This window comes from Salminus brasiliensis, chromosome 10 (genome assembly GCF_030463535.1).
Source record: "Salminus brasiliensis chromosome 10, fSalBra1.hap2, whole genome shotgun sequence".
NCBI lineage: Eukaryota > Metazoa > Chordata > Actinopteri > Characiformes > Bryconidae > Salminus > Salminus brasiliensis.
The window spans coordinates 31,710,918-31,720,799 of record NC_132887.1 but is presented as its reverse complement, the minus strand read 5'-3'; the positions used below and the strand labels follow the sequence as shown (position 1 = coordinate 31,720,799).

The window sequence follows — 9,882 nt, the reverse complement described above, 5'->3', positions numbered from 1 at the left end:
TACCTGTATATGCAACCCGTCTCATGTCTTGCTAATTTTTAGTGACTGTTTAGTGACGATTGTTAAGACCAATGACCAGTCACTACAACTGGGCAATATGACGATATTTTATCGTAGCGTAATGGACAGTGTTCTTTTCGAAGCATATGGAGGATGTTGTTGCTGCTTAACTGTCTGGGGGCGGTCCAATTAGGCCTTAGTGGTATGTTGAAACTGAAGGGAGGTAATTTGGTTATAGTGTCTGGGTTGGGTCAAGGCCAAAGTTGCCAAAGGATGTATAAACATTGAAAATGTTAGTGGTGGAATAAATAATAGATGTAATATTTTATTTGTAAAAAAAAATATTACCAAGAATTTAGAGCCTGTGATCATGAAGTTTGCCTGACTAAAGAATCTCCCATACACAGAGTGTACAATACAAATGACTGTTGCTCCATCAGGCAGTGTTTCAGGTAAGAGTTTAATGATCAACAACTGCTCACTGTGTAAAAATACCTTGTCCTTTATTGAAAAGCAAGTAATAAATTAAACAGAAATGTACAATCACTCTATAGCCCCTCTCAGTTCACAAGGCAGTTAAGCATGCATATAGATGAGTATACAAGAAACCCTTGATAAGTACAAGAAAGCACAATTTATGCAAAAAAAAAACCAAGTGTGATGAGAGCAGTTTAGTGCTAATAGTTCAACTGTGATCCTCAGAACCTCAGATCCACACACACGTACTATGACTGAAACACTCCCAGACATACAATATGTGATATTGCCATAGTATGATGAACGATGAAGCTAAAGAAAGAGCTGTGTGCATGTACTACAGTGTTTGTATAGTTCTGGTCCCTCTAGTACAGAGCATGTTATCTAACTCAACACAGACGTGATCTGTAGTTCTGGTGCACCTTTGGCTAAAGGCGTTCTCTCTTGGTCTCTGCACTACAGGTGGTGTGCACAAGAGGGCGCTCTAAGGACAGCTTTCTCAGCTTTGCTCTGTGTTTTTTTGGTCTCTAGTGCAAACCTTCACTCTCTTGTGCACCCATTGATGGTGGTATCAAACCATTTCTGCTCCTTTTTTTCAAACGACAGTCTCACCATTCAGATACATCAGCGTTTACAGTGATGATGATACTGATCGTATTTATGTCAAATCTCAACTTCAGAAAAGAAACAAACATTACAGTAAAGTGTATATTTCCTAAAATACAAGGACAAGGCTGCATCTCTCAAGTAATGACATTTTCCGGCCTCAAAGGAGGGTTGAGCTTGATATAATGTTGATATACGTTCTCAGACTAAGCTGTGACTTCCTTTGGATTGAGCACATCTCTAAAGCACAAAATCAACAAAATCATGCAGACTCTTTTCTCAAACGAACAATATGACAGAAGCTCTGTCCCTGCACAGAGAATAGTTCTAGATTTGAAAGGAAAAATACTACAGTTTTACTCTAGTATGTGTAGAAATAATCAAACTTCCTCTTTCTTTCTTCTTCCTTTTCTGCTTTTTCCTCTTCTGCTTTCTCCCCACCTACCTAAAAACCTTCTGACTCCTCCATCCCCTCCCCAGACACATTCTTAATTGAACTCGGTGAAGTCTCTGCAGATCCCCCGTACGATTGGTTGCTCAAACTGCTCGAGGCCGGTGAACTCCCGAGTGAAGAAGGTGTGAGTGTCTTTGGGTTCGGATGCCATGGCCCTCAGGTCTTCCATTGGAGCCCAGGCCACACCCACAGTGAACACTGTAATCCCTGTGATAGAGCAAGATTGACAGGTTTGCTAGAGCACTGTGGCAGCTATAGACATTTAAAGAACACTCAGCATTAGAAATGACAGCATACGCACTGCATAAGAGAGAGAGCTACTCTTAGAGGATATAAAGCCTAGCATTGAATCGTTCCTATTTTCTTTGAGGATGAAGGAAATAATAAAAAGCAGCACCACAGATCACCATCCAGCCAAATAAGAGCGCATAGACGTCTGTGATTCTTTACTACATGTGTGTGTGTTTCGACTTCCAGTGGATGTGGATGTAGGCATTCATCATAGGACTCCTGACTTGTGAGTAGTGCTGGGTGATACGGCCTCAAATCAGTATCATTAAACATTTTACCTTGATTACGAATAATTAATGAGCGATTATATAAGTTGCTTATTTGACTCAGTAAGTAGTGTTTTAATGGGGCAGTACATAAACACACATCGTGTGGAAAAACAGTATGAAACGTATAAACAATAAAAAATATGAAATAAGCAACATGGGCATGTCAATTAAATGTTCTGAATGTCACTTTTGGTATATTTTGGATGTTTTTTAGTGATTTTCAATTCCACTTGCATGCCAGGTCTTTCCCAATCCGACACAGTGCCACAAACAGGAAGAATGAAGGCAATGATATTCTTCCTCTGAGGGACTCGAACCACTACTACAGCACCGCTCACTTGCTGATTCTGCCAATTCTATCATGTCTGTTATAACAGATACCTGCGTTTGCTGGAATCTCGCTGAGTGAGAAGGCAGGCCTTGGCTTAAATGGCTGCACCACTCAGGATCTTATAAATCCATCCTGTCCTGCATTACTCACCTGCCTTTTGAGCAGCTATTGCTGGCCCTCTAACATCATCATAGGACTGACCATCTGTGACAATGATGAGGAACTTCTTGCCCATGCCCATGGAGCGGGGCTGGAAGAGGTTCTCCACCGCATAAGTGATGGCATCTCCGGTGGCCGTGCCACCACTCATGTATGGGATGTTCTGGATGGCCCGCAAGGCGGCGTCTTTTCTGGTATGCTCATTGAAGCCAAACTCCATCCTCTGGTCGTAGGTGAACTGGATGGCTCCGACGCGTGATCCAATGTCGGAGATGTCAAAGTTGCGAGCAATGGAGCTCAGGAGGCTGAGCACCAGTCTGAAGTTTGCATCACCGACGCTGCTGGAACCATCAATCAGGAAGCCCAGGTTTACTGAGTTATAGCATGTCTTGCTGCAGAGCAGCTGATCGATGGAGCACAGCTTCTGAGCCAGCGGCTTTACAAACTTGTTGGTGCTGAACCAACTGGGCATGGACATCGTGAAGAAACCGTTGTCTTTGCAGACAGCCTGTAAGACACATGCATAAAAGTCACAGACTACTACCAGCACCTACTTAAAGAGATACCCGAACACTCCTGTACTTTTGATTCCTAAACCGTCTCTCTGGAGAAACTTACTTTCTTCATGTAGTCCTGATCCCTTACCAAGCCCATCTCCTCAGGGATAGGTTTGGCCACAGACACCACAAACACATTAATGCCAGATTCTCTAGCCATTACTGCAGCATCCTCCAGGCTGTCAGATGGCCATCCGTCAACGAAGGCCAAAATTATCCGTGGATGCCCTCTCCGCACGCCATACTCAGGGTTAAAGAAATTCCTTACTGTGTGTAATATGGCCTTGCCTGTGTACAGAGAAACGTGATAGAGGCAATATAAAAAGAAAGCCTCTTATCTATGTATCTTTATATGCATTTACAGGTGACATGATGATGATTAGGGATGCACCAATATGGGCACTGTGGGCGAATGCCAATATCTGATGGAGTACTTGAATGAGCATTACAGATAAATTTAACATTGATTTACCGCAGAAAATTAAATACAGATATTTTAAGGTGAATCTGTTCTAATAATAGTCTTTGAAGAATTTGCATGCCTGATAACGGTATGTTTCCTACCTTCTAGTGCATCCCTAACCCATGGTCATGTGTACTGTCATGCATTGGGTTGAATGGTGTACCTGTATTGGTGTTGCCCCCTATGTAAGCGGTCTCCTTTAGGCCGAAAATCACATCTTTAGGCATGCTGTAGTTGCCTAGGTAGAACTCAATCCGTGGCGACTCGCTGGAAAGATAAACATGGTAATATTACAGACGTTGTTTTCGGGACAGCGTGAGGAGACTGCGGAAGATCAAGTTAAACAGAAAAACTTGCAATACACCTAGCTTGCACCACCCCCACACGTGGTCCGTCTGGCCCAACTTTCAGCATTGCTGCTAGTCTACCAATGAAGTTCTTCTGCAGGTTGAAGCGTCGCTGCCCTATGTGGTAACTGCTGTCCAGCAGCAGGGCAATGTCCACTTGGCAGTCTGGAACCAGATTAAAGTTACCTCCTTAAAAAGGCAAAAGGACAAAGAGCCCTATCTGGAATTGCAATGTGAATTCACAGCTGACAGAAACGAAACACACCTCTGTTCTCTGCTGCTGGAGGTTTCTTCAGGTTCTTTTTGACAGTTTTCTTCACTATGAGAAAAGAAAAGTGATCGGTATCCAGGACAGCACCATTATCTCAAATCCATTTCAGCAGAACATCTGGAGGCTCTAAGCAACGTCCTACCATCCACCACATTATCCTAAATTGTGGCCACCTCTCATGCTGCTTATTGCGAGAAATGGCCCTGTTACCTGTTCCAGGTGCCGGGATAGCAGAGCTGGTTTGGCTGGATACTTCCATAGGTGAGCTGATAGTTCCTGAGAGACAAGGAATACATTTGAATACATTTGGATCTGCTCTTTATGCAGAACGCTACAGTGCTCATCAGGTTTTGGACTGAGGAAGGACGAGCATTGGCGGTCTGCATGACTGCAATCACCAGATATAAACAGCACTGAGACCTTAACAGTCCAACAAGACAACCACTACTCAAGGTTTGTGTGTGTGTGTGTGTGTGTGTGTGTGTGTGTGTGCTGTAAAGAATGTGGAAATACATTTGGATAATTTTAAGAAGGTGAGAGTCAAGGCCATCGAGACTAATGGAGGAGCTACAAAATACAGCTACACGCTCCTTATTGTCTGCTTTTAACCACTGGATTTTCTATAGCTGTGTGAGTGATCAGTACGTAATGATTATGTTGACAGTGTATTTCAAGCTAGTACCAGATTTAGCCCAATTCTGTATGTGATCTGTATGTATGGCTGGTCTTAGCCCAGTCGCCCAGTAAGCATCTTTGCATGATATGAGTGCTGGGGCTTGAACCCGCCTGTCCTATTGCGGAGAACGTGAATGTCGCCACCTACTGGCCACCGTGAAAGATGCACTCCACCGAGACAGCGCTTGAGACTGGATGCCATGTGCGTAAGAGCTGAGGTAGTTCGTCCTGCCCGGCAGTTTCTGAATCTCCAGTGGCCCTCCAGACACCCCTATGACCCCCCTGCAAAGTGGACAGACGACTGGTTAGTATTAAGACTTAGGAAAAGCACTAACGATTGTATCAACGTGTGAATGTGTCTCAGTTTAATAGCTGTCATGGCAGCTGTGTTAGAGACCTTCTCAGGATGACTGCTAATTATTATTTTTAATTATTTATGTTTTTTTGTTGTTGTTACCTGTGCACTCCTGCGCCGCACACGCTGGAGACGGAGGCGTAGACCCCAGAGCCGAACACGGACAGTTTCCACAGGGTGCAGTTCGCCGGGCACAGAACCAGCTGAGTGGAGTCCGGAAGGTCAGCCGCGCGAGCCCCGCACGAGATGGGCGCTGGAACTGAGTGACCGGCACACAGCACACATCAGCAGAGACAGAGAGAGGGAGGACACTGTGTTTACACTGCTGCTTCATCACACCCACAGTACAACACGACAGCCATTTTTATTTTTTATATTACGGCTTTATTAGAAATGTGTAAATCGTCGCTGTCGCGCAGAAATCTCGTATTTCCAAAATTTTACAAAAAACAAAAAAATAAAATAAATAAATAATAATAATAACAATAATAATAATAATAAATAAATAAATAAATTATATATATATATTCTTTCTTCGTAAGTCTTGACATCATGTGAAATACAACTAATAAAAAATGTTACATTTATGCCAAAAAGAGCTATATCTAGTAGAAAATAGAATCAAATCTCCATAGTGTAAAGAATGACATATGGTATATTACCAGATTCAATTAAAATACTTTTGAATTTATTTCCAGTTATACAAACAAATTATTGAGCATAAATGAATATAATTAGTTTTTTAAATTTGTTTAAAAATGTGTGTGTGTGTGTGTGTGTGTGTGGTATTTTTCCCACTCATTTCCACTATTTTTGTAAAACAAAAAATTAAATAAAAATGTAGAACAGAGACAGACCACTTAATTCAGATCCAAAACTGCTGCAGGTCAGAGACAGAATGCCTGTGTCAAAAGATAAACAGAAAAACAAAAAGTAAACCAACGCATACAGAAATATCACTAAGGTTATTTATATGTATATGTATATGTATATGGTTTTAGTTCATATTAGAGCAAAGATACATGGAGCACATTGTCACACCAGCCTACCTAACACGTGAAGAGCTGCCAGCCGCACTGACATGGTTAATGAAGACATCTGCAGAGACACAGCAGGACATTCATAATGCTAGAGTAGGCACAGCTTAGAAAGCGGCCAGCAGAAAAGGCTCTGCCCTGCAGCCGCGGATTACTTAAATCTGTTTAATCATCATACAGTCATTCCTTCCTGAGCAGAAGTTATGCCTTAAAGACACATCCATCACCTCACTTTAATTTGCTTTTAATGTTCGCTTTCAGACAGCAATGAAATCAGATAGTACAGGAATAAAAACCTAATCTCCAGACACATCCATCACAAGCAACTCCTTTGGAATTGCATTCTTCAGCTAATCCCCCCACCCCAATAGGGAGTGAGAGTGAGACAGAGAGAGAGTTAGAGAAACAGATCATGAAATATTACATTTTCAGTATTAAAATGAACACCACAGGCAAACATTAAGTAAGAATGAAAGCCATCTTACAGGTGAGCTATATGAAGATGTTTCCTTAGGCTTCCAGGTTCGGAAGCTTTAGACCGAGGACAAAAAGTAATTCCTTTGTGGGTGATAGTCCAGGGTTGTCTGAAAAACGGAGACTGGTGCAAGGCCTTTAAATAACGTCCCTGAAAAACCTCGCTCATTCTTTTGGTGACGTCACAAGAGACGGCCCCTTCCAGCTTCGGCTACCTGGGAAGGGGTGCAGGAGACTGGGAGAACAGTGTAAGACTCATCTGTCCTGCCCAGACCTTCTGAGTGCACTTCAAAAAACAACTGCATTCAGAACCGTCCCTGTAGCTCAGACTGCCTGGTCACACTCTCCTACGAACTCCCCTACGAGTTTTCTCTATGTACAGTGGAGGCTGACCACTTTATTCAGATTCCAAATTGCTACAGAGATCTGGGTAAACTAATAAACAAACACATACTAACACAGAAATAAAGCTTCCAGCTCCAGTCTTTGAAAGAAAGTTGCTTTTGCTTTCCTAAAAAACCTTTGAGTGGATGGTTCCATATTTTGTAAATGAGAAGTGTGAGTGCGAAGAACCTGTTTTAAAGCTTAAAGAACCATTACTTCCCACAGCCTCCCAACTGCTCAGAGAACATTTTGTGGCACTTTTAGGAGTGTATTAAATGAGTATGCTAAAATAATAAAATACGTTAAATGATTAAACCAGTTCATGTTGGAGCAAAAACCTATAACAGCTCTAGAAAAGTTATAATAGTAAAGTAAAATAATAGCAACATAGATATTTTATTATATGCAATGAATGCATGAATAAATAGGTTCTTTAAATAGAAGTGTCCAAAGGGTGTTCTTAGTAGTCAGGATTACCCATTAAGTGAAAAGTCCCAGCATGGGCATAACTTTCAACGGTAATGATTTACTGAAGGGCAGCATTTTATAAGCCCACATGACAAATATGTAAGCCTTTCATGACGTGAACTGACATTAATCTACATAAACATTTATAAATACCTATTCCAACAAGTCTCAGGTTATGTACACTGCACGAATACCATCAACTATCTCTTATTCCATTGATTTCTTGCCGTTCAGATACAACACTACATAAGCCTTTCATGACAACTGGCATAAACCTACATAAACATTTATAAAGCCTCATTCCAGCAAGCGCTCATCATCAATAGATCTACTTGCAGGAATAAGCCTTTATAAATGTCTGTTTAGATTAATTATACTTGATTTATGTCATCTAAAAGATATGTGTCGTTTAGTTCAGACTACAGCAAGGACAGCGCACAATGGTGTCCATGGTTGGGGTCAGTAGCTGCTGGCTTGCACTGACTAAACATTGAAGGCTGAACATTGCCTCAGTGCCTCTGTATTGTTTGATTTTTTGAATAGTTCTGTTACTGAAGGTCATAGCAGGTCATGAAACCAAAGCAACTGGTGATACACACGCCTGCAGGAAGTGTGAGTAGATGCAGGGTCAGCGGCCTGAATGATGAGGTCCCAAAATAAGAAGCAGGTGTTGTGCACAGGACACGGACGGACTGTTCAAGGCTGGAGTATGAAAGCTTTACCTTGGTGGTATTCTTGCAGTGCAGATGACCTTGCTGCTGGAGGAAAAACAAATCTGATCCCTGGATAACGGCAAACTTTCTCTGTCCTAATTTTACTGTTTTACCATACAGAAAATTTTAATGTAGGATTTGTTTTTTACAGGTTGATCGTATAAGTAATACGTTTTACTTCTTACTTTTTTCATTTAGCCCCCCAAAACACCAGGAGAGTTTTCTCTATTTCTTTTTGGCAATGAATGAAGTAGCTGCTGCATTTGACTTTGATTATATCCAAAGATTATTGTTCAGTAATTTTGAGAACAACAACGAGATTAGTGGATTTTCCTGCTGGCTGCTCAGAGAATTACACTAAGTGATGGGGAAGAGGGAGGGCCGTCCTTCTCACCTAGAGAGCCAGAAAGCCAGTTGCATTGTCTTCGTCTCCTGACCATGTATGGCTGCGGCATCACTGGGGCTTATGCTCACAATCTGAATGGAGCTTTTCATAAGCTTAAACGTGTTAAAAGTATTTTTCAGTACTCGTTCACTAAAACCCCACTTTTCTGTAGTTTTCTTGCTGGTTTGTGGCCATATTCTCTCTGTTTTCTTTTTGGAGAACATATGGCATCGCTGTCCTGCAAAAACCATGTATTTCCATTTTGCATTGTTTTTCAATTTTTGACTTAATATGAATCTGGCAGCTGTTTTGTTTTGTTTTATGGGGTGGGGGCATTGACGTTGTGTCAGATTTTCTTGATGAATGGACCAGTAGAAATACTTCTAAATGACTTGGAAAAAAATATGTTTCTATTGACTTCCATTGAAAGTTAAGAAGGTTTTTTCCTTCTTCTGAAAAGTTGACATTTTAGAGACGACGTTGTGCAAAAGTTCAAACATGAGTGGTGTTTGTATTTCTGGTACAGCAAATAAAAAGCACTTCTTCTCTTTCGAAAAAGATTCTTTTTGGCTATCCTTAAGCAATGACAGCTGTCAGTACACTAAACGGGACGCTTTCCTCTTGTATTGTAATCCTCCTTTAGATCTTTCCACAGAGGAAGATACTTTGTAGATTTACACAGCTCCCGACTGAGCAAAGTTCAGGTAAAAGGGCTTTTTTATTCCAGGTGATATTTCTGTGACTATTTTTCATTGTGATTTCATATGGTTTGTCTTATCAAGTGGAAATTTCCAAGTGCAAACAGTTGCAGAGGAAAGTGATAGGCTGCTGTTTACTATGGCATCTCACAGCTTGCTGGCATGTACTGATTAAGTGCGGAGGAAGTTTGTATGGGAATGTGGCATGCAACAAGGTTCTTATTCAGAGAGACAGATGAAGAGCACTCAAAGAGCGATACCTGATCCATCTGTTATGGCCTGTGTAGAACAACTGCTCATTGTAGCAACCGGGAAGCCTCCCAGTTTCTCAATTAATGAATATTTCACAGCACAGAGAGTCTGGGGCTAAAGTGGTCTCCGACAACAAAGTTCTTGTGAAGGCTGTGACGGCCGTGCATGGACTGTGTGTGTGTGGTACACTGCGATCCTATAAAATGCTTTGTAAGA

At 41.6% G+C, this 9,882-nt stretch overlaps 1 protein-coding gene across 1 annotated transcript; it reads right to left on the bottom strand.

Annotated features, from left to right (window-relative positions):
• Positions 1-486: 486 nt before the first annotated feature.
• Positions 487-6,901, bottom strand: coch (coagulation factor C homolog, cochlin (Limulus polyphemus)). The gene is made up of 12 exons (XM_072689812.1): positions 6,778-6,901; positions 6,305-6,353; positions 6,113-6,157; positions 5,358-5,514; positions 5,049-5,182; positions 4,436-4,501; positions 4,220-4,273; positions 3,972-4,119; positions 3,771-3,874; positions 3,206-3,432; positions 2,579-3,095; positions 487-1,744 (listed from the first exon to the last, which is right to left on the bottom strand). Exons 2-12 carry the CDS (start codon positions 6,351-6,353, stop codon positions 1,572-1,574), a joined length of 1,674 nt encoding a protein of 557 aa, XP_072545913.1. The 5' UTR covers positions 6,778-6,901; the 3' UTR covers positions 487-1,571.
• Positions 6,902-9,882: the final 2,981 nt, after the last annotated feature.

What these genes read in the sequence shown, in the direction of transcription:
- coch (XM_072689812.1), bottom strand. Translation starts at nt 6,353, where the DNA reads ATGTCTTCATTAACCATGTCAGTGCGGCTGGCAGCTCTTCACGTGTTA. An exon ending in TGCATCTTTCACGGTGGCCA is followed by an intron (nt 4,502 to 5,048) that starts GTAGGTGGCGAC and finishes CTTGTCTCTCAG; the next exon opens with GAACTATCAGCTCACCTATG. An exon ending in ATCAGGACTACATGAAGAAA is followed by an intron (nt 3,096 to 3,205) that starts GTAAGTTTCTCC and finishes TGTGTCTTACAG; the next exon opens with GCTGTCTGCAAAGACAACGG.